This window comes from Chelonoidis abingdonii, chromosome 10 (genome assembly GCF_003597395.2).
Source record: "Chelonoidis abingdonii isolate Lonesome George chromosome 10, CheloAbing_2.0, whole genome shotgun sequence".
Taxonomy (NCBI): domain Eukaryota; kingdom Metazoa; phylum Chordata; order Testudines; family Testudinidae; genus Chelonoidis; species Chelonoidis abingdonii.
The window spans coordinates 68,228,094-68,253,553 of record NC_133778.1 but is presented as its reverse complement, the minus strand read 5'-3'; the positions used below and the strand labels follow the sequence as shown (position 1 = coordinate 68,253,553).

Here is a 25,460-nt window from a genome sequence, read left to right as displayed (position 1 = left end):
ATAGCAGCTTTCTCTATAGGGCTGGAAATGTTGAATTTCCAAAATACTGTACTAGTGACATTTATATAACGCTTGTACTCAGCTGTTAATTGAATACATTGCCCAGTCTCATTTTCAAAGCTATGCACAGGGAATAATCTGCAGAAAAAATGATTCTGCAAAACGTGACAACATTTAAACCCCTTTCCTGCTTCCTTTTTTTTTTTTTTTTTTTTTGGGTGTGATCCATTCTTGACAAGAATAATATCTACAGAGAGTGAAGGAAGCAGTTTCTCCAGAGTGAAGTTCACCAATTCAGCGCCAGAGGAAAAACTAGGAATAGAACAAAGCCATTGGACAGAAAAAGAATGCAGGACTTTTCTGTGGCTGACTGGCCAAAGGAAACCTACTAAGTCTGGATTCATGGCAACATAAGACACAGAAATCCCATTAACAACAGGATACTTGTGCATGTAACTCTCTGTACACTGCTCAAAAATTCATTTTGAAGAGTTTTTAACTTTCTCAACTTTCATACACACACCTTCACATTAGTACCGTTCATATCCATTAAAATGCTACAGCCAAGAAACACTGTGCACATTCACCAGCTCTGCTTTTCTGTAAAAGAGGCTGAGAAATTGGCATCTAGTCCAAAAGGACCATATTACAAAATATTTACAGAGGGATTGAAAGGCCATGCACCAAAATGCCAAAAACTCAATAAAGCCAAACCTGTTAGAGAATGTGGTTTTGCACATTGCAATAAGACAAAAATAAACAAATGCGCATAAACTAACTCTCATTTGTTTTAAAATTTGGGCCTTATTTGACCTATTTTTTATATATATATATAAAATATTTTAAAATATATTAGAATAATTCTGCATTAAAACTTTTAAAATAGAGTGAAAAGTAATGCTGATGCTAATACCTCGAGGGTTAGGCATTTTGGCCATTACAGTCCTGATAGTTTTCCTTTAATTCAATAGGAAATAAGAAATCTTCTAAGCTATGAAGACCCCAGTGAAAAAGCCAGTTTTATATGACAAAAGAGAAGATTGAAAAAAATCATGGGTTGTCAAACAAACTTTATGATTTGCAACTGTGGGGCTATTTTAAGAAGAATACTTAATTCCCACCTTTGCTCACTACAGTTTACACTCACTTTGCAGCCAAAGGAAAGAGAAGCAAGGCTAAAGCACAGAACTAAGTGTTTTGTATCATATATGTTAAAATCAAAACAAACTCCAACAGGATATTAAGCTGCACACTTATTATTGGAAACCTGGCCCGATTTGGGAAACAGTTCTTTAAGCACGCCAAAAAAAAATACTCAAGGCACTATACTCACCAGTATGAATCTTCTCATGTCTCTGTAGCAGGTACTTCTGTATGAAACGCATGTCGCATTGACTGCACTGAAATGGTTTTTCACCTTGAACAATATAATTCCACATCCATAAGTTAATAACTACAAACTGTTGTTTCTGATGTTTACTTTGAGGAATAAAATAGTTGTCTATAAGAAACCAGCATCTGAGCGAATTCCAAAATAGTCTAATACCAAAAAATTTATCTCTACTAACTAATTGGACTTCAAAATTCTCCCCATGAGTCACATTAACACAAACATGGAGGAGTTGAAGCTGAAATGGCTGTAATTTCCTCAAGAACAAAATCAATCATGATGCTGGGATAAGTCTGCATTCTGGGTTCCAGCAAGCTATTATAATGGTAAGTACCTTATTCATCTCTCCGAACCAGAGATACCTCATCAGGCAGATAAGCATCTAGAGCACATTTTACAAATGGGGTTAATTTTGGCACTTAGGCTACAGGTCAACCCATTACTTTCTGATAAAGAAAGAAAAGAAACCTTGTAAACAACTATATCCTCAGTTTGATGAACATATGTTGATTTTTTTTTCTGGTATTCTTTTGACACTTTGGTGCATGGAATCACTAAGCTTAGATGCCAAGTAACCTACAATCTTAGAACTGAAATTCGCATAGCGCTGAAAACACTTTTACTGTGAGTAAACAGATCTTTATATAGTAGAGAAGACAAGTGAAGTTAAGCAGTACCTGTATGAATGAAGACATGTCTCTGTAAATGGTAGTTGGTTCTAAAGGCAGCATTGCAATGCTCACAAACATGAGATTTGGGGGTTTTCACACCAAGTGATCCATCCTCATTTATTGTAAGGATCTATTTTAAAAAAAGTAAAATTTGTTCTCACACTACCCACTAAATATGTTTTATTAACTACAAATCAAAACATAAAATAACTTTGTAATGCAGAAAATTCAAATATTTCACATAAAAACAGTGCTAACTTCTATAAATCTACACCGACAGGATTTTGGTTTTACATTTGCAACAACTGCCTGTTCCAAACTTGTGTATCATCAGGTGTCAAGAGATATTTCCACCTGCTGGAAACAAAAGCAATTGATGGAAAACCAGCTTACAGCTTCTCTATTCAGAGCGGAGTCACTTTAAATGTCAGTGTTTACTTTCTCCATCTGTTGGGAAGGAGGTAAAGTAACCAAATCATCTTTGGCACAGAACCATGGATCATCATATTTTAAAGGATAAGTGGAATGCTGTATGATCCTTGTGGAAATAAACAAAAATGTAGGATTGTCAAGATGTATAAACGCTTATCCCTGAGTAACCACATAACCTGTCTGCTACTGCACATCATAGCTAAAAATAAGACTGGACTAATAAAACTGTACCCCTGTCCAGTTACATATAAAAAGTCAGTACAGAAGTATCAAAGTAACTCTTTAATTGTTTAGTTATTTTCCAATATATTCCCTTAGCCTGGCTTTCTAATTCTTTGATATATTGTCATGGTACAGTACTTAGCAGGCTTTTATATCACTTCTATATGCTAACTGGCTACAAGACAACCTCTCCCAATATTCTGTAATGTGGAGATGATAAAAACACAAAAACAAGAACAAAAAACCCCACTATGGACCCCTCCTAACTTGTTGATCTTGCAGAGCCCTTCCTTACTTAGTGTATCCCTTGAGAAGATATCTCTGCCAAATTCAGCTTTCTACTTTCAATAATTTTGATGACCATAGCAGATTTTTTTTCAAGTTGCAAGAATTTTTTAAAAACTAGGGAAAGTTCATTTCCACACCTCATTTGATATAGCTCAGTACGGTTTTGCTCAAACTTGCCCCAAAAATAACACGATTGGGAAGAGACCAGCAGGAAAATGGAAGCCTAACAAATGAAATTTTCAGAAAGTTTTAGGTGACCAAAAACAGTGTTACAATGTGTTGTAACAGAATAATCTCAAATAAATAGTGATTTGCTCTCTAACTATAAACCGAGGAGGAAAGCATGCTGGCACTCTAAATAGCCAGCACATTTTAACAGAGCGAGCAAAAGAGCCATTCCATTGCTCTGCAATTGTTGATAAACTCAGTATCAACTGTTGTTATAGAACCTACTTTGAAAAATGTTCTAATTTTATCTGCTCGTTCTGCTACAGCCAACCTCACAGACAGTTCAAACTCTGATCTAGCACACATACTTGAAACCAATGGGATTACTCATATGTTTATCAATAAGCACATTCATATGTTTGCAGGGGCCTTACAGACCTGTGAAGTCCAATGCTTATAAAATTATGTTCTGTAACAATATGCTACTACTTAAACGGACACTGTCAGGTATAAAAGTATATTTTATAAAACAATTAAATTTTATCACATGTATTATGTATATTATTGACATTTTAAAGTAACTGCTGAAAACAGAAAAAAAATATTTCACATTCCTCTATTTTCCTTCTAAATTCTGGAATCTTAATTGACTGCATTGTAGCTCCCCTTAAATGAAGAAAATCAGTTTTGCCAATGCAGTTTCACCAAAATGTGGTCCAAAAAATAATGGGGGTAAAAATGAAAAAAAACTAGATTTTTCAAGTAGTCAATTAATAAAAGGAAAATAGTACTAAAAATATTTCAATGTATTAAGTGACCTCCACACTAAAAACCCAGATGTTGGATTGACAGCAAATCAAGACCAATATACTGGGATTATGCCACGCCAATCCTTCTGCTCTTCCTGCCCTTCCTATTCTTATGAGCCAATAAAAGGTTGATACAAAACCTGCTCAAGGATTTTCCTCAACCTTTTTCAAACCTTCTTCATCTCAAAAGAATGGAGCAAGCAGACAGGAGTTAGAGGAAGGAAGCATACATGAATGCCCATGAAACCTTCTGTAAGAGGGACACCAACCTCTCCCACCAAACAATACTCCCACAGATGTGGTCTCTGAGGAGAAAGGGTGAGGCATTAAAGCTGGATCCCCCTCATTATAAAAGAGAGGGGTATGCTGCCATCAGGGACCCAAGAGTCTGGAACTTGCTCCCAAACTCTGTCTTAAATATTTATAATCTATCAGCCCTTCAGGCATGCCACAAAAGCCATCTATCTAAGATGTCAAAGGGGTAGCCGTGTTAGTCTGGATCTGTAAAAGCAGTAGAGAATCCTGTGGCACCTTATAGACTAACAGACGTTTTGGAGCATGAGCTTTCGTGGGTGAATACCCACTTCGTCAGACACATGTAGTGGAAATTTCCAGGGGCAGGTATATATATGCTAGCAAGCAAGCTAGAGATAACGAGGTTAGTTCAATCAGGGAGGATGAGGCCCTGTTTTAGCAGTTGAGGTGTGAAAACCAAGGGAGGAGAAACTGGTTCTGTAATTGGCAAGCCATTTCCCAGTCTTTGTTGTAGTCCATGAGCTCATGGTGTCAAATTTGCAGATGAACTGAAGCTCAGCAGTTTCTCTTTGACTCTTTAGTTGGTCCTGAAGTTTTTTTGCTGCAGGATGGCCACCTTAAGTCTGCCACAGTGTGGCCAGGGAGGTTGAAGTGCTCTCCTACAGGTTTTTGCATATTGCCATTCCTAATATCTGATTTCTCTCCATTTATCCTTTCCATAGAGACTGTCCAGTTTGCCGATGTACACAGCAGAGGGTATTGTGGCATATGATGGCGTATATACATTGGTGGCGTGCAGGTGAATGAACCGGTGATGGTGCTGATCTGGTTAGGTCCTGTGATGGTGTCGCTGGTGTAGATATGTGGGCAGAGTTGGCATCGAAGTTGTTGCATGGTTGGTTCCTGGATGGTATCGAGGTTCCTGGTTGGCATCGAGGTTTGTTGCATGGATTGGTTACAACTGCATCTGCTCTAACCCTCAGACAGAGACCATACCTACAAAATCTCCACCAGCATTCTCAAAACTACAATACCGCATGAGGAAATTAGGAAACAGATCAACAGAGCCAGACGTGTATCCAGAAGCTCCTACTGCCAAGACAACCCAAGAAAGAAACAACAGAACTCCACTGGCCATCACATACAGCCCCCAGCTAAACCCCTACAACGCATCATCAGGGATCTACAACCATCCTGGACAATGATCCCACACTTTCACAGGTCTTGGGTGGCAGCCAATCCTGCCCACAGACACCTGCCACCTGAACGTATTTCACCAGCAACTGCACACCGTACCATAGTAACTCTACCTCAGGAACCAATCCATGCAACAAACATCGATGCCAACTCTGCCACATACTACACCAGCGACCCCATCACAGGACCTAACCAGATCAGCCACACCATCACCGTTCATTCACCTGCACGTCCCCAAATGTAATATACGCCATCATATGCCAGCAACCACTCTATGTACATTGCCAAACTGGACAGTCTCTACGAAAAGGATAAATGGACACAAATCAGATATTAGGAATGGCAATATGCAAAAACCTGTAGGAGAGCACTTCACTCCCTGCACACTATGGCGACCTTAAGGTGCATCCTGCAGCAAAAAACTTCAGGACAGACTCAAAGAGAAACTGCTGAGCTTCAGTTCATCTGCAAATTTGACACACATGAGCTCAAGGACTAAACAAAGACGTGAATGCTGCCAAGTTACAAACCAGTCTCTTCCTCCCTTGGTTTTCACACCTCAACTGCTAGAACAGGGCCTCATCCTCCCTGATTGAACTAACCTCGTTATCTCTAGCTTGCTTGCTAGCATATATATACCTGCCCCTGGAAATTTCCACTACATGTGTCTGACGAAGTGGGTATTCACCCATGAAAGCTCATGCTCCAAAACGTCTGTTAGTCTATAAGGTGCCACAGGATTCTCTGCTGCTTCTATCTAAGATGATTTGTGGGGGAGGTTATGGGATAGATAACCCTGGTAAAAATGAAAAGACTTGTTTTCTTTCAAAAGGTGTTTTGCTTTTGTTTTTTCCGGGGGAGGAGGGGAGTAGAGAGGGCAGAGGAGATTTGTTGGCTGGGCTGGCTGGGCTGTTTCCTGAATACACTTATTTTTATGCTATTGTGTGGTCCTCTTCATGGGACTGTGATTTTACTTAATTGCTACAGCACCTGTGTGCTTTATTTTAATTGTTGCATAAATCCAAATAAAATAAATGATTAGCTTGGGTTTTAGTAGAAGAGAGCAAAACGTTCCTATAGCCGCAATTAGGATAGCTGATCCTGTTTTTGTCTTAACAAAAACGTGCCCCTTTGATATAGGAAAATCTAAGCTCTCAGACTGTCACAGGGCAATATCATCCTACAGGACCCTCTCGTGGCACTGCAAGCACTCCCTGCCTCAGTTTCTCCTCCTCAGGATTGTCTGTGTCTCCTGGGGTTCATGTGGCTCAGCCATCTGGCTGGATCACTCTAAGTTCAATCCCTCTTCAGGTAACAAGCTATGAGGGAGGAGAGAGCATTTATTCTGGTCTGCATGTCCCAGCTCATGCCCAGTTGGCTGATGACAGGAGAGCCTGGCCCCATCCTCTCCAAGACTCCCAGCTCTTAAAGACAGTGATGGAATTTCCTTGCAAGCACTACTTACTCCTGGAACCACTTCCTCTCTATCAATATCTCTTAGGACAGTTCTTATATTATATATATAGGACCATTCAAAATCTTAAAAGGCCATGCCATCTGGCAGAGTGGGCTGACCCCTATGTGCCACTACCTTTGAAGGGCAGGCAACCCTTCAGGCAGACAGGTAGACAGGTAAATTGCTAAATCTTTCTTGACAGTAGATCTGGAAAACAAATTCTCAAAATAATGCAGAACACTTATCATGAGAACTTCTAACACAAATAAGATTACTACTCGTAAGGGAATTCTGTGCAAAAAATTCTGCAAAATTCTGCGTATTTTGTTAAAATAACACAATATAATCACAATATTTTCAATTATTTGCTGACAAGTATTTTGAAATAATTTATCAAAATAATTGAAAATAGTGAGATTATATTGTTATTGTGTTACTGTGCTATTTTGCTAAATAAAATTATGCAGAATTTTAAAATTTTTATTTTTTTGGCACCAAATTTTTAAATTTTGGTGCGGAATTCCTTCAAGACTACTAGGGTTCTGTGTGGCACAATTTGGTGCAGGCAACTCAGTGGGGGGTCCAGCAGAGATCTGGATGCACAGGGACTTGTGGGGTTCTGGGTGCAGGGGAATAGGACTCAGCAGGGGAGTCCAGGTGAAGGCAGTTTGAGCTCAACAGGGGGTCTGGGGGAGTGGGGCTTGGTGGGGTGGCGGTCAGGGTGCAGCTGTTTGGGGCTCAGTGGGGTGGGGGTCCAGTTGTGAGGCGTTCCTGATGCAGGGGGTAAGGCTCAGCAGGAAGGAGGTTCGGGGGACTCGGTTGAGGGTGAGGGTTCTGGGTGCAGGAGGCTCCTGATGCATGGGGAGAATCGGGTGAGGATCGGCAGGAAGGATTTTGGTGTGTGTGGGGGGGTCCAGATGCATGGGGTTGAGTAGACAGGGTGAGCAGCTCCCCATACAGTAGCTGAGGAGTGATGGGACCAGGAAGTGGGAAAAAAGGGTCACTGTAGGGGGAGCTGCTTCCTGTCCACGCAACTCTCATGCATCTGGACACCTGCCCCTGCTGTGCCTCACCCCCTGCACTAAGCCACTCCCTCCAACCCTCCACCCGCAGTGCAGAGCTTCCTAGAGCCAGGGAAGTTTCCAGGGTTGATCTAACGCAGTGCCGGCTGCTCCGGGCAGGGGAGGGGGAAACTCTGTCTCTGTCATCCTCCTCCTCCCTCCCATGCCCAGCCGGGACTAACATCTTGGGGCAGCCAGGACATCCCCAGACATGCTCCCCACTCACTGTGGTGACTTTCCTCTCCCCTGACTGCCCAAACAGACCCTGCTGGAGAGGAGAGAGTGAGCACTGATGCAGCTTCTCTTTGGTTCCCCACAGAAATCATTTTTCTGTGGAAAAGCAAAGAGAATCTGCACAGGGACATATTTCTGCATGTATGCAGCAGCGCAGAATTCCCCCAGGAGTAGAATATATACAAAGACACTTAAATTTTAGGAATGCTCTCTACCAGCAAGTTATTTTACTAAATTTATGAATGAAAACTTTTTAAAATTTTTGAAAACTCATTTTAAATTTGTTTTTAAACTGTTCTCAATGCATAAGGCACACAATAATTCTCAGGCTCATGGAAAGGTACAACTATTATTAGATGAACATAGTGCAATGATTTATAACTTGTCCACAAAACTACTGACTCATAATTTAAAAAGATATATATTTGGAAAGGGAACTGCCTAGAGAGACAGATGTTAAAGTATGTCAAAGGTTCATGTTGCTAAAAGGAGTTCAAAGAAACACACTATGAATGCCTTACATCACAGTCTTCTCTGGATTCTGGAAAGCTCCAAAGTTGCATCTTTACTGTGCAAATAAAACAACTTCCGACATAACTACTTCAAATTCTAATGAAATCAGTCAAAGTCATAGTAAATCTACAGGTTCTTTTCAAGCTTGGTTTTTACAAAATCCATCTTACCTTTGCTGGTGAACGCTGTTTTCTTTTCTTCTTTTTCTGTAAATCTACTGGCTCTCGTATTTGTTTTTTGTCTCTCTTCTGTTGTTCAGATGCATCAGTAAAAGTAATTTCTTGCTTTACACTGATCTGTTAAGATACAAAGTGCCAGTTTCAGGTGAGGTTCTCATTACAAAAGAGCAATTTTTCATTTTCAGATGACAAACAGCTGAAACAAAGGCTAAGATTTTTTCTGAAGGGATTGTCCCATGGTTTCATTCCTTCAGAAATTTAACAAAAAGGGAGTAATCAATATCTTAAATGCAGAAAGGAAAAAATTCTCTATAGATTTACAGTTTGCTGTACCTCTTCATTCATCCCAAAAAATTTAGGCTTTTCTTGCTGACCTGTAGTGTTTCCTTGTGACTCCTAGTGTATATCAAAATCTCTCATATGTGCATATAATCACTCTTTCATTTGTTTCATACCTATATTACTTTTGCCTGTCGTATTGTCAATGCCAGGATTTAACAGAAACAGATTAATTGACTATATATTTGAGCTAAAAAAAATTTAAAAAATCCCAAAATACAGAGAATGAACTTTTCCCCCAGTAATACTTCTTGATCTAATGTCAACTTTATTAAAGATTATATTCTTAAATGTTCCTGGTATGTTTTCTAAACGGCCCAACAATTTCTGAACGTCAGTTAAAAGGAAAGCCCTCTCATTGTACAGTGTTTTAATAAAACTCCAGTCGAAAAGACTATTCTTTCTTTTTACACCTATATAACTCATCTTTTTTAATCAATGACATTTCAGTAAACACCCAAACTTTACAGTAATAATGCATTATTTTGAAATGGAAGCCATTTTTATTCTCCCTGTAGTAGATGGAAGACACTCTCTATTAAATATCAAGGAAGACATATATGGCCATCTACAAAGTGTTATATGTTTGACCTGCAGCATGAATGCAAGCAACAGCTATCAAATGCTAAAATTCTGTATGAGATATACTTTAAAAACATGTACAGAAATGCTTCAAGATGGCAAAAAGAAATGTGCTTTGCATAAAACAAATAAATCATCCAGGTCCTTTAAATAATATTACTTATTCTGGTTTATCTTTGCTCTTTAAAATTTATTATTGTGTGTTTTTTTAAGGGTTTAATGTTAACCAGTCAATTCATATAGTAACAAAACAATATAATTATCAATTTTTTTATAAATAGATGCTTAATATAAAAATGAAATACAGCTGGGCGAAACTCACCTCAACTCAAATGACGTACAAAAGGTTGTAATACACTTTTAATACCACACTTAAGCTCATGAAGCTTGGTTTAAATGATGTATAGGGCCTTGTATCGGCCCTCTAACTGAGCTGAGTTTCACCCAGTCAGCAGCTAAAGACATTTTCATAAACAGCATCTATTATTAATAAATATTTTTATAATCAAAATGCAAACAACTCATTAATGTATTCCTTACATAACACAACAACATTACCAAACCATGCTTCCTAAATGAGTGTGCAATATTTCACGAAGAAAATGCTTACAGGAACATTGACTGCGTACTGTAGCCCTTGAGGAAGTCTATCTTGAGCCTCCAGCTCATCATCATTTTTTACCGTCTCCTCATGGACCATGAGTTCATCATGTGAAATCATCTCTTGCTGTCGAAGCTCACTTTCTTGTAACACTTCATCTGTTGTAAGAATTTCTTGATGTGCCATAGTCCGGTCTTGAAGCACTGCTTCTTGCCGTTCCCCAGATATTGAAGATTGGTCAGATACTGCACCCATCCCTACCATTGCCCTGGATGACTGCATTTGGTCTATGCCACCACATTTAAGAAATAATCCTCCAAGTTTGTCTTCAATATTCATGCTTAAGTGCACTAGCCTACAAAAAGAAGTATAGCAAGTGAATATCTACAAATGGGGAAGTTATTTAAAAATTTACTTGACATTTAAAAAAAAAGATTTTACAAAATAGTCAAAAACACATGCCTTTCTTATAAGTACTGTCCAGGATTTCAATACTTCATCTTCATTGTAATAAGCTAAAGGAGATCAATCTCTCTCTCTCTCTCTCTCTCACACACACACACACACACACGCACACACTTTCAAATAGGTTGTAGTTGAGTTGTGGTTGTCTTTTGACTACCAATATAATGGGGTGATACAGTAGTTATATGAACTGATAGCCAAAAGAAACTTAAATACATTCCCTACCCTTTAAAGGAAGCAAACTGCTTCCATTTTTAATTTTCTGCCTCTCTTCCCCATCCTCTCCCCACCTTTTTTTGTGCCTGATCCCTCTCCTGAAGATGCCTCCTTTCACTGTGTTCTCTCTTCTCCACTTCCCTTTGTATGCGCTGTCTGTCTCTCCTGTCACCACTGCCCCAGGCTACCAGAACAGCTTTATCTTCACAAGGGAGAGGAAGGAGAATTTTTTGGCTCTTCTTGGGCTGCTGTTATTGCACGTGAAAGAAGGAAGAGGAGTAGTTAAACATACTTATAGGGGGGTGATCACCTCCACACCCACTCTGACACTAGAGCATGCGTCAGGGTGTATGGGCTTAGACACTGCCACCATTAATAGTGCAAAAACATAGTAGGAAATAGGCAGTAGTTCATCATGCTGAGGGGGAGGCTCAGCTCCACCTCAGTTAGGCTTTTTAGCTAATTAGTTTCTGGGTCAGCTCTGTCCCTAATGTTCTAATCGTCCAATTAAATAGCCAAAGAAGCCAAACCATCTTGACCAGCAGTACAGAAGGGCTCTCCATCATCTCCTAAGAATTACATTGTGATGCCCTACAGCCAATTTAACATCCTGCTACTCGCAAAGCATACATTCCATCCACAAACTTGTATCAAACAGATCAACATGTAATGTTTAAACTTCAGTTTTCAGTTTGAAAATAGAAAATATGTCTCAAAAAACACTTGCAGTGATTTGAGAAAAATAATGAGGATTCTGGATTTATCCTAATTTCTAGTGAAGATTTGTTCATTTCACAAACCCACTACGCAATCTGGCATGAAGGGCAGACTCGCCTCAAGTGGGGCCTAGGAGCATTTGACGTTAGGAATGTGGTCCACTGACAGAACTGAGTGATAAAGATTACACATTACTCATCTGCATTATACCTGATTCCAGACAGTACTATTGGTAGTCCTGATTCTTATGAATATTCAATTCACGCAAGCAAATTAAAACAGAATTAAACATTCTCCATTACCATTCTCCAGCATTAAACTAGTCAAGACAGGAGAGGATCTGTGCCTGCCCTATCACACAAGAGCAAGAATCTCTAACTTCTTGAATATGTCAGAGAGGTGGCTGATTTTTGAGCTGTGCAGGATTGTCTAATAATCCTCCCCCTTTTCAAGCTCAGCTGCTCAACAGCCAAGTCAAAAGAGTGAAGCATGTTGGATATTCAAGATAAAGTGGACCTTGTACCAGTAAACTTTCCACTGCTGGAAGTCCGAATGGATTGACTACTGATGTATTCACTCAGCCTGATCCTAAATATGTAAGGCACTGACATCGTTAAAAGATTTAATGATGTGGCTTCATTTGCTTTTTGGGAGATACTGAAACCCAAGCTTCTGCACACAAAAGGTCAAAGATATTAATAAATGAATAAGAAAGTAAAAAGGAACCAACAACCTTCAAAAATATGGAAATATGAAAATGGAGGAACACATTTGAGACAAAAAAGTGAAGACTGATACTCCTCAAATCTACAACCTACCTATGAGGTAGCTGAAGAACAAAGATTTTGATGATACTAGAGAAGAGGGACTCAAACACATTTGCGTGGAATTAATATTCCAGTGAGCAATACCATACAAAAAGGGCTTCCAGACCCTTTGTATTTTTCCAGAATAGATATCCTCCTAGATTTCAACAAAAATGTTGAAAACTGTCATGTTAGAAGGGCTCGGTATGCAAGATTCCATAAGTGTGGATATCAATGATTCAGAGACAGATGTTCCTGCAAGATGCAGAAACCACAGTCTGTAGGGGCAGTTTCGGGTGACGAGGATCAACAATCGTTTGTCTTCACTGAGGAAGGTAGCAAAGTCTCTCTGCAGGCCATCCCAAGTGAAGAAGAAAGCAGTTGTCCAATCTTGCTGTTGTCAAGAGTCTGGAACAAAGTAAAAGTTCAGAACTTTCTTATTTGATAAAATTTGCAAACAAATCTGTTTGTGGAAGGAAGCACATCTGCGTCAGATAAATGAAGGTGTCCTAAATTTCCAATCTCGTGAGGAGAGTTCCTTCTAACTCTGCCAATCTGTTTGCCAGTTCAGCCTTGCTCGATCTCATATACTGCTAGAGAGAGAGGATTTTGAGACCTTCTCATTTAACTTTCTGCTTCTAGTGCCATCCTGTCATCTTACAGTAGCCCAATTACCACCTTCTATATACATAATGGATATTCTAGCACAGATTTTGCGAAGAAGTAATCTGACACCAGTGGAGTACCCAGACCTAAAGGACAGTTCGTTGAATCTGCTCTGAAATGGTCTGCAGAAACAAAGTTCAGGTGCTCTAGTTAATCTATAGCAAACCTTCCTCCCCTTGCAGGGAATAAGGCTCCCTGCTAACACTCTCCTGCTGCCCTCTGGCCATGCTGTATCACATATCCCCTCCCCCTGCTCAACACCAAGGGGTTGGGCTACTTGGGACAAGAGGCAGTGCTGTCGCGATAGGCCATCAGCGTTGCCATGTTGGCTTTCAGCTCTATGCTGGACCTGAAAACGGACAGGTTGCAGACAGAGGAACCACCTCGTCACTCTGGCGTTCCTCTCCTTGTTCCTGTGCATCCACTGCAGCGGGGCGTGGTCTGTCACGAGGGTAAACCACCGCCCCAGGAGATAGTAGTGGAGAGTCTCCATAGCCCATTTTATCGCCAGACCTTCCTTTTCAACAACAGCGTACTTTTGTTCCCTGGGGAGGAGCTTCCGGCTGAGGTACAAGATGGGGTGCTCCTCCTCCCCTACCATCTGGGAAAGGACGGCACCGAGCCCCACCTCCGAGGCATCCGTTTGTAGGATGAATTCCTTCTCGAAGTCTGGGGCTATGAGTACTGGATGGCAGCATAGGGCTGTCCGTAAATCTGCAAATGCTTCTTCTGTCGCATCCAGTCCACTTTACTATCTGGGGCCCCGAGCTTTATCAGATCCATCAATGGCCCTGCTCTTGTGGCGAAATGAGGGATGAATCTCCGATAGTATCCTACTATCCCTAAAAATGCTCTGACCTGCTTTTTTGGATTGGTCGAGGCCAACCTTGTATTGCCTCCACTTTGTTCCATTGGGGTTTTACCAAACCTCTCCCTACTACATGCCCGAGGTATCTGGCCTCAGCTAGTCCTATCACGCACTTGAGAGGTTAGCAGTGAGACCGGCCCTTGCAGGGCGTCCAGCACTGCTTCTACTTTTTCTAGGTGTGTTTCCCAGTCAGGGCTATGTATGACTATGTCGTCTAGATAGGCGGCGGCATACTTGGCATGGGTGTAGTAACTTATCCATAAGTCTTTGGAATGTTGCAGGGGCCCCATGGAGTCCGAAAGGGAGGACAGTGTATTGAAACAGGCCATCGGGTGTAGAGAAGGCAGTCTTTTCCTTGGCATCCTTGGCCAGGGGAATTTGCCAATATCCTTTGGTCAGATCCAGAGTGGTTAGGTATCGGGCCTTGCCTAACTGATCAACTAGCTCGTCAATCAATGCGTGGTATCGGGTAGGCATCGAAGTGGGATACTTCATTCAATTTCGGAAGTCGTTACAAAACCTCAGGGTGCCATCAGGCTTGGGGACTAGGACGATCGGACTGGACCACTGGCTGTGGGATTCTTCAATGACCCCGAGTTCCAGCATCTTCTTCACTTCCATCCTAATTTCTTCCCTTTTAGCTTCCGGTATTCGGTATGGTCTTATCGTCACCCTTACTCCGGGGCTGGTGACAATATGATGTGGACTAGTGTCGTTCGGCCCGGTTGTGTACAGAATACGTCCTGGTTCCGGTGGATCATTTCATGACCTCTGTTCGTTGTTCTGGGGTTAATTCAGGAGATATCTTTACCTGTCCCTGTGGGTCGTCTGTCTGAGGTAGAGCTCCTTCGGAATGACCAGACACGTCTCTCGGTCATGCCAGGGCTTCAGTAAGTTGATGTGGTAGATTTGCTCTGGCTTTCGGCGGTCTGGTTGTCTAACCTTATAGTTCACTTCCCCAATGGCTTCCACTATCTCATATGGTCCGTGCCAGCTGGCTAGAAGTTTGCTTTCTGCTGTCGGTACTAACACCATCACCCCGTTCCCCGGCTGAAATCTCCGTACTTTCGCCCGACGGTTGTAATATGTCCGCTGGGCCTCTTGTGCTTTTTCCAAATGTTCCCGTACTATCGGGGTTACTCGAGTTATTCGCTCTCTCATCTGTGTCACATGCTCAATGACATTCTTTCCTGGGTTGGGTTGTTCTTCCCATCTTCCTTGGCGATATCTAATATCCCGCGTGGGTGGCGTCCATATAATAGTTCAAAGGGAGAAAAACCGTGGACGCCTGGGGGACTTCCCCGTATAGCGAACATTAGATACAGTAGAAGGGTATCCCAGTCTTTTCCATCCTGTGCTACCACCTTCCGGATCATACTTTTAAGGGTACGATTAAATCGCTCGACCAGTCATCTGTTTGTGGATGGTAGACTGAGGTCCGTATGGCCTGGATGCAGAGCAGGGCACATAAGTCTTTCATTAGTTTTGACATGAACAGGGGTTCCTGGTCTGTCAGGATCTCCTTAGGGATGCCCACTCTGGCGAAAACCTGTAGTAGTTCTTTTGCTATTGCCTTGGATGTGGGGTTTCTTAAAGGAATGGCCTCTGGATACCGCGTGGCATAGTCAAGGATGACTAGTACGTTTCGGTGTGGCCCCGTGCCGATTTTTCTAATGGGCCCACTATGTCCATGGCTATCCTCTCGAAAGGGACTGTCAATAATAGGCAAAGGTACTAATGGGGCCCGCAAGTGAGGTCGGGGGCTATGCAACTGGCATTCAGGGCAGGAGGCACAATAACGCTGGACTTCTGCGCGTATCCCTGGCCAATAAAACCTTCTTAGGATTCTATCCAGTGTCTTGTCTACCCTAGATGTCCCCAAATAGATGACTGTGAGCTAACTCTAGTACTGCCCTTATGTGTTTCCGTGGGGACTAAGAGTTGCTCTACTTCTTCCCCTCGTATTTGCTCTATCCTGTACAAAAAGATCACGTTTGAGCACATAATATGGCCTTGGGCCTTTGATTTTTCCTTCCACAGGCACACCATTTACTTCCACTACCTCCTCCCTCACGTTCGCATATAATGGATCTTCGGCCTGGTCCTGCCCAAAGTCTCACGTGCAGTACCGAACTGACCTAATTCTAGGGGCCTATTTCTACTCTTCCCCTGGGGTGCTCCCACTTGGGCTAGGAACTGCCTCTGAGTCTTCCTTGGCCTGAATCATCTCCTGGTCCCCTGAGCGGGTTCGCCTACCCACAAGGGAAGTTTTTTGATTCTCTGCTAGAATCCTGGTCCCTAATCTTTTATCTACCCTTCGTTCTCGCCTGGACTTTCTGGGTTTTCCAGGGGATGAGACTAACTCTGGAATAAATTCAGCAAACATTGGGGTGAGGCTATCTGTAGTTGCCTCCGTCTCAGCCTGAGGGTTGCTACCCTCCCCTGGCTCTATTGGGGTAAGTAAGCTCTCAAACCTGGGGAAGTCTCTACCAATTAAAACAGGGTAGGGGAGCTTGGGGACCACTCCTGCAGAAACCCTGGTAGTATTCCCTGGATCTCAATCCGTACCGGAATTGTAGGGTAAAAATTCATGGTGCCATGTACGCACGTTACCCCTGCGTTTTTGGCGCGGGTTAGTTGGTCTGTTCCCACCAACTTCCCCAAGACCAGCGTAACAGCACTCCCGGAATCTATTAATGCTATGGTCTTTATACCATTCATTTTTACTGGTCTGGTATATCCATGTGAGGTCATTGTGACCCCTACCAGGCCGATTAGGTCACATTGCTCCCCGTAACCCCCCAGATTACACTACATAGGTTCTTCCTTGTTGGGGCATTGGACTGCTATATGCCCCAATTCCCCACACTCATAACACCGCCCCCTTATTCCGGTTGTCACCCTCTGCCTGGGGCTATTTGGCCGGCCCCCCATCTCTATTCCCAAACCCCCAGGTCTCTTCCTGGCCTCGAGCCATTCCTCAGTGTCTTTCCTCCCGGTTACAGTTCTCCTATAGTTCTCGACAGTCCGGGGCCTTGGGTTTGGGGCTGGCTTCCTGGATTGCCGTGTCTCCCCACCTGGGGTCTGGAACAGTTCACGGGCTGCCAGCTGTCTTTCCATGAGGGAGACCAACTCATCATAGGTAGAGGGATCATTCTGGCCAACCCAAGACCTGAGACTTGGTGGTAGCCCCCTCATATACCGGTCCAATACCAGTACCTCCATCATCTTCTCAGGGCTAAGGGCCTCAGGGCACAGCCATTTCCGGGTCAGGGGATCAGGTCAAACAATTGTGATTGGGGTGTCTAGTCCTCCATATACCGCCACTCATGGAACCTCTGGGCTCGCAATGCCGTCATTACTCCGAACCTGGCCAGGATCTCTGCCTTCAGCTGGGAATAATCTGCTGCAGCCTCTGCAGCCATATCGTAGTAGACCTTCTGGGCTTCCCCACACAGGAATGGGGCAAGGATACCAGACCACTGATCTTGGGGCCAGGCCTCCCGCAGGGCTGCTCTTTCAAAAGCCAGGAGATATGCGATCACATCATCCTCCCGTGTTATTTTCTGTAGGCAATGGCTAGCCCGTACGGTCTGGGTCCCTTCACAGTTGCAATTCTGCTCCATAAGGGCCTTCATCTGGTTCACCAGGTCTTGGTCCTGAGCAGCCTGACTCTTCAACAGATGATTGATCTCCTACTGCATTCTAGTTGCCTCCTGTTGGGCGGTTGCTTGGATCTGGGTAGCCCCCTGCTGGGCCGCGGTGGCTTGTATAAGGGCCTTGACCACGTCATCCATCTTAAGGATGGGAGGGTTTTGCCTAACCCTGGTCTAAGTCCCCAGCGCACAGATCCCACCCCTAACACCACGTTCGGCAAATTGCTGGTACTGTTATGCTGGGTCTCGCATTCTCTCTTCTTTGGAGAAGGTTCAGGGTGCCATTGCTTGTCTCTGAATCGGTATTTTAATTACCCCACTACTGTCCTTGAGGAGGGGAGTGGAGAGGGAGGAACCTGAGCCCGCCCTCTTCTCCAGGTCCCAACCCAGGGGCCCTGAGGTTTGTGGTGAACCACTTGAACTAGCGGTTCCTTCCTCTGGGCTGCTTCCCTCTCCTGCCCTTCAGCTTCTGAAGGAGTTCTTGCCCTCCTTCTACATAAGCCAGGTGCCCCTTACCTAGGGTTATTTTGGATTTCTCAGCCCACCGCAGCACTCCTCCAAACTTTCCTTTTGGTCTCTCTTCAAAACTGTTCTCTGCTCCAACTCTTTCAAACTGCTCTCTGCTCCAACCAAACCTTCCTGCTCCAACTCCCACACTGTCTGACTGAAGCAGGGGTTTTTATCACATGACTGACTGCTGGTGCTCTAACTGGCTTCAGGTGCTCTAGTTAATCTATAGCAAACCTTCCTCCCCTTGCAGGGAATAAGATTCCCTGCTAACACTCTCCTGCTGCCCTCTGGCCATGCTGTATCACAAAGGACAATTTGAAAACTTGATCCTGCTAAACTTGGTATTTTTTTTCTGATCAGACAGTATGTGCTTGGGAGGGATCTAGTCAGAACAGACTACTGTCTCCAGGGATAGTTATACACCTCTACCCTGATATAACACTGTCCTCGGGAGCCAAAAAATCTTACCGTGTTATAGGTGAAACAGCATTATATCGAACTTGCTTTGATCCACCGGGTGCACAGCCCCCCTCCCCTCCCCAAGCACTGCTTTACCGTGTTATGTTCGGATTCGTATTATATCGGGTCGTGTTATATCGGGGTTGAGGTGTATAAGCAACTCTAAAGCCTTTCTTAAGCATCATCTTCAGGGCACTTCTCTTCAAATGAAGGGACACCAACTCTTCAATGTTTAAAGCAGGGTTAGGTTATCTCATCTAAGTTAAAAAGTATTTCCAGTTGTCTGAAGCACATATTACCAAAGAAGAGTTCACCCTTTTCAAGGGATGAAGTGCACCAGGAATGTCACCAATGATCTCAGAGAGAGAAACTGTAATCTATAGAAATTTTTTTTGAGGTAACTGGGGTTTCATGGCAGCAGGGTGAAGTAGTAGTTCTCCGTCAATGCTGCTGAAGGTTTTCTGGAGAAGACTTGCAACAATAGACCACAGTAATCCTAAAATGAGAGGGAGATGGTTCAGTTGAAGGGGGCAGGATGATCTTAGGCCTCCACATGGGGGATTTGGACTCAAAGAAGAAAAGTGAGAGGGGGACCCAAGTCTTTTAAGGACAGCTTTCTCATGTAGTACACTCCGTGTTGGAGGGAAGGGGCTCAAATTCCCCATCCAAATGATAAAAAGACTGTAGAGATATAGAGATACCTCTGGCTTAGTAAGCCATGTGAATGGGAGGGAGTGAAAGCCCTGGCTAAGGCTAGCTTCCTGGAAGGGGTGTGAACAAAGTCCTTTAAACATGTCTGACATGAGGGTGAAGGACTCCAAAGAAGGTGAACAAGAGAAATCTTAATCTTTATCCCAGGTGTAGACTATGCTGAACCTCAATCATGGTATGTCCTACTTTTTTTAAAAAATAATTGGAGATATACCTATCTCCTAGAACTGGAAGGGACTTTGGGTCACTGAGTCTAGCCCCTTGCCTTCACTAGCAGGGCCAAGTGCTGATTTTTGCCCCAGATTTATAAGTGGCCCCCTCAAGGACTGAACTCACAACCCTGGGTTTAGCAGGCCAATGCTCAAACCTATGAGCTATCCTTCCCCCCATACCTAAGTAATCTTTTGCTGTGCTTTTGCTCCATGCACTGAAAAATCAGATGCACAATATAAAATGGAGAATAAACTGGATAGGCAGTAGTACTGCAGAAAAAGATCCAGGGGTTATAGTGAATCACAAATTGAATAAGAGTAAACAGTGTGATGCTGTTGCAAAGAAGGCAAATGCCATTCTGGGAAGCAGTAACAGGAATGTTATATGTAAGACATGGGAGGTAATTATTCTGCTCTATTTGGCACTGATGAGTCCTCAGCTGGAGTACTGTTTCCAGTTTTGGGCACCATACTTCAAGACGGATATGAATAAACTGCAGAGAGTCCAAAGGAGAGCAATGACAACGATAAGAGGTTTAGAAAACAGGACCTATGAGGAAAGATTGAAAGCATTGGGCATGTTTAGTCTAGAGAAGAAAAGGCCAAGGGAGGACATCATAGTCTTCAAATATGTAAAATATTGTTATAAAGCGGACAGTGATCATTTGTTTTCCCATGTTCACACAGAATAGGCCATGTAATCAGCTTAGTTTCCAGCAAGGGAGATTTAGGTTGGATATTAGGAAAAACTTAAACTATGAGGATAATTTAATACTAAAACAGGTTACTGAGGGAGGTTGCCGATTCCCCATCCTTGGAGGTTTTTAATAACAGGTTGAACAAACACCTGTCAGGATTGGTCCATGTATATTTAATCCTGCTCAGTGCACGAGGATGGACTAGATGATCTCTTGAGGTCCCTTCTAGCCCTACATTTCTATGCTTCTGTGCATGTTGAGGTCTACTGCTGTATTAGCTTATTGCACTGCAGCCTTCATAGGAACCAGCTGGAGAGGTGCTAAGATGGGGAAGTGCAAGCTGCTAAAAAGCAAGCATTCAATTGTGAAAAACAGCGGCTGCAGTCCATCTGTTCAAGGCATCACTGAATGCAGTGGTAGGGACTGCTCCAGATGCAGAATATTGTCACACTGCTCTGAAATCAGCCCCAAATTGAGGAATTCCTGGATTTAAAACTATTTCCTGGTAGAAAGGTATGGAGAATAATGAGAAAGGGGTCTCAGAAAGAGAGCAAAGCACTCTGCTGCTGCTGTCACCAATGAATTGGGGCAGACTGGTGAAACATAACAGCAGAATGCTAGAGGAACAATTGGTAATGTGCAGCAGCTGCCTAGCAGAGGACACACACTGATAGTATATCGCATTTATTTGTAATATATTGTCAGCTGTTTTACTCGTTTAAATTGTGAGGATATGAATACATGGCTGCTTTTCACACTGATTAGTTGGCTTAGTCCTTCAGATAGTAGGCATCAGGTACATTTTTCAAGCTCTGATCTTGAGTCACCTCAGGTGCATAGTAAAAGCAGGTTTTTAGATATCTGGCCTTTCATACAAAAATAATGAGGACTCAATCTGCAGCATAACACTACAACTGATGAAGCACAATCTAGTCTACATAAAATCTAAACACAGTACCAAACAACATGAAAGTAAAGAAAAGCATATAAAAATAGGCTATTAGTCCAAATGAGACGTGTCCTGATTGGAACTGCCTCAGCAAATCAAGCACAGTTGACCACAAGATGCTTTGCAGGGGGGAGGGCGGGAAGGAGGGCAGAGGTTGCTTCAGTAAGCAGACTCATATTATTTTAACTGAAACCAAGAAAAAAATGCTCTTGGCAGAATAACAGACTGACCAGAAAAAGTAAGCTGAAGTTTTCAAAATAATTCACCTGGACCTGTAGTAAGTCAACAAGTAAGTTAGAACAAGCTACATCTGTGAAAGAAGACATCCCCAAAATAAGATTATCCTTGACAGAAGCCATGATAATACACACTACATACTTGTGTAGATTAGGATATCTCCTGACATAAAACATTGTGATTCACACAGCAATCTTTTTCTTGGGATTCAAAACTTTTATTTAATAAGATTTTTAGCACCATCTTTGAAAATATAGTTAAAAATCTCTCAATAAAGACAGAGGTCCAATTAAAAAAAGGTAACATAAAAGGCGTAACTTAAATGCTCCAAAGCTAAAAGAAATGCAGAGTTAAGGTGCTCATTGTGCTTGTTAGAGATTCCCCAAATTTATTGCCTCAAGCAAGGCATTTGAATGTGGGGCTCCACAGGACAGACTGCATGGATATGTATACCAAGAAAGAAAAAGAAAGGAAGGAAGGAAGAAAAAGAAAAAGAAAGACTGGAAAAAACAACCTCAGAACAGTTGCTCCATCCTAGAGCTTCTTTCTCTCTTGATACAATGCTCAGCAACTGCTTGCAGAACACTGCATTTCTCACATGCAGGCACCAGAGGCTTTTCTTGCAGCCACAGCCATCTGGGCAGTGATTGGGAGCAGAGGGGGGAGAGAGGGGACACAAACCATTGGTCCCTAGCCTGGGTCTGCAAGCAGGGGTTGGGCCTTGCACCCCTCTGGAGCCACAATGCCGGAGGAGCAGACAGCCGGTGTGAGTTCCCCACCTTCTCATGTATGGTGGAGCTTAGCTTCCCGGCTTCAGCATGGGGTGGTAGGTGGCAAGCTTCAGCCATGTGGCGGCAGGCTCCGGCCACTGTGCTTCAGGCTCACCCCCCTCCCCATCACCTCTGGCCCCTGCTGCCTTCCCCAGTCCCTGACACATCCACCCCATCACCCCTGGCTCCCAATGCCTCCCTACCCACCTCCCCATCCAAGGCTTACTTTGTCTCCCAGCTTGCCAGGGCTGAATAAGTAAGTCTGCTGTGAAAACTGATATTTGTATGTTTGTTAATACCACTTTTCACTGCCTCCCCACTAGCTAACAAGTCTGCTGCTGAGAAATGGCAGTGAAAAATGATATTAACAAACATACAAATATCACTTTTCACAGAAGCAGACTTACTAGCTAGCAATTCTATTTCAAAACAAAACAAAAGCCAAAAAAGCAAAAGAAACAACAACAAAAAAAGACAACAACATGAAAAGTACCTTATTTGTGTTTCTATTCTGGTTAGGTCTTCTAAAGAATAGAGACAACTGCCTATTATTATTATTATTGAGTTTGCAAAAAAAAAAAACCCCCTTCATAAATAAATTACAAAGATTTGGTATGTGTGTGTATTTATTTGTTTTTCCTAAAGTTAATTATGTTTTTCGGAAAAATTGTCATATTGGCCACCAGCAAGAGTTGGTGACAGCACTCAAAGGCCACCAAAAAAATTGTTGTGAGAACCCCTTCTAGAGCCACTGAACCATGTTGATTTGTTTCAAAGACAGCTACTCAGACAAACCCAACTACAGCACCTTAGTACAGTTAGTTTCAGTGTGCCTCACATACGCTTTTCCAAAGATTCCTGGTACATTAAGGAGATCTAAAGATATATCTACACTAAAGCTAGGAACGAGCCTTCCACTTGGGAAAACGGACTTGCTAAAAAAAGCAGTGTGGATATTGTGGCTCAGGCAGCATCTTGGGCTCTCAAGCCTACTCCAACCCCCCAGCTCAGAATGTAAAAGGTACTTAACTGAAAATGTCTTGAAAGCAAAATATTGTTTCCTTCGCCTATTTAGAACAAAAAGACAAATTTTGGCAGTGGGTAGAAAAGAAATGTGTCCTGATAATGTAACCTGATAGCCACTGCCAAGTTGACCCATTCTGCACAAAATGATCTTAACAAGTTCACTATAAACAAAATATAGAGTGGTAAAGAAGCTTACGAGAAATAAGGTGGAAGAAATATGAAGGATTCTGTGAAAATCCTGCAGAACTGTTAAAAAGTTCCTGGCCAGCTATTATTTTATGGTTACAGATACTGTTCATTATCATCCGGAGAGCAGACAGTCCCATGCGATGGGCAAAAAAGTGATATTCTACCATTTTGGAAACAAAGGCAGCAATTGAGACTGCTGTAATTATTGTTGCTTTACTCTTCTGTCCACCCCAGGGAAAGTTTTTGCTTCTGTCTCCTTGGCCCAAACTGCTGATATCTTAAGCAATAAGACAAGACCACAACAAACTGGTTTCATTTCCGGCTAGTCAATGACGGAAGGAGCAAATCTTCACAGCTTATTCAGATGGCACGAGAATTCAAGTGCCCCATTCACGTTACATTTGTGGATATCAAGGCATTTGATTCTGTTGACAGGGTATCACTTTGGCTGATCTTGAAATTCGCAGGCATCCCTGATAAGTTCTGTATAATGTTTCACCTTCTACATGATGACTCCTCAAGCTTCGTTCTTGTAAATTGGAAAAGAACTGCCTTCTTCCAAAATCAGGTTGGATGTTCAACAAGGACACGTTACTACCCCAAAATTCTTCAGTGCCGTCACAGATTAAATGCTTAACCAGACAATAAGTAAATGCAGGTTAGGCATATGTCTTGATGATAAGAAACTTACCATCATCAATTTTGCCAACAATAGAGTTCCAGCTGTCAAATCAATAGACAATCTGGTTGTGGCTCTCAAATCTCTGGAAAACTCAGCAGCCAAAGTTGGCCTGAAAATTAATTGGAGGTAAACCCAAAATTCTTCCAATTGCGAATATGTTGTGGCCTTTGGCATATGAATTACCATCCATCTGGGACTGTCAGTGATTTCACCAACACTGTCTGTGTTGTTGATAACACAAGCAGTGTCAACAAAGAACGTGAAGCCTGCACTTCAAAAACTCATCAGTAATGGGGCATTTTATTAAGAATGTCTTTCATGAACCAAACACCCTGGTAAGTACAGAGACAAAGCTGAGGATAAATAAAGCTTCTGTGGTCAGTGTTCTGACCTGTGGGACTGAAACATGGTGCTTCTCTGTCCAGATTAAAAAAAAGGTTGGACACCATTCAGATGAAGCATGTCCAAATGATCTAAAAATATCAAATGGCATGAATTAAAGTCTAATGAAGAACTCCATTTTCTAACTAAACAGGACGTGCTCTGTCATACAGTCTCCCAACACCCTCTAAGGTGGTACAGTCATTCGTTTCAAATGCCTACCATCTTCCCTGCAAGACTCATTTTCTACTTTGACCCAATGAAAGCAGGATGGAAAAGACCCCCAGAAGACCTAAAACACAATGGCTGGACAGTGTCAACAGATCCCTGTCTCTCACAGCCATTCCATCCTGTAATGCACCGGATTTGACTCAGGACAGCACATCATGGAATTGCATGATGTATTCTGTGGCCTGTACACTGTCCAAATGACTGCATCAGAACTAACCTAACCTAACTCGATAATTAGGATGATAGTGACTACTCACTGGAGTAGAACAGACACCCCAGAGGAAAGAATCAGCTTGTTTAACATCAGGATAGAATGCAAGACCAAGCTCTTTTCTCACTTTGACTGGTGGTGGATGGGTATATATATGTGTTTTTCCTTTTATTCTTGTACAAATAATGTTGATTTTATTAAATAATTAACATGCACCTTGAGATACTAATTGTGTGCATTTCAGAAATCTTAAACGTAAATTTATATGTGCAATATAGCCTTGGAAGGATTTGGGAGATTTTAATGATTGAATAGATAACGTGCGCAAAAGAAAAGAGAGGGGAAGTATCTGGAAAAAACTGATAGCGTAAATAAAAGAGGAAAGAAAATGACTATCTGCTCT

General features: G+C 42.5%; 1 protein-coding gene across 5 annotated transcripts in view; it reads right to left on the bottom strand.

Annotated features, from left to right (window-relative positions):
* ZNF148 (zinc finger protein 148) overlaps window positions 1-25,460 on the bottom strand; it is a 61,083-nt gene that overhangs the window by 13,951 nt on the left and 21,672 nt on the right. For 3 of the 5 annotated variants that reach the window (XM_032793977.2, XM_032793980.2, XM_032793978.2), the window contains exons 2-5: window positions 10,407-10,752; window positions 8,867-8,992; window positions 2,068-2,191; window positions 1,334-1,417 (exon numbers count right to left, since the gene is read on the bottom strand). In XM_032793977.2, the coding sequence (XP_032649868.1) occupies window positions 1,334-1,417; window positions 2,068-2,191; window positions 8,867-8,992; window positions 10,407-10,736 (664 nt within the window). In that variant the 5' untranslated portion in view covers window positions 10,737-10,752. Of the gene's footprint in view, window positions 1-188; window positions 313-1,333; window positions 1,418-2,067; window positions 2,192-8,866; window positions 8,993-10,406; window positions 10,753-11,152; window positions 11,327-25,460 lie in introns of those variants that run through there. The other 2 variants (XM_032793976.2, XM_032793979.2) reach the window with 2 other exon arrangements.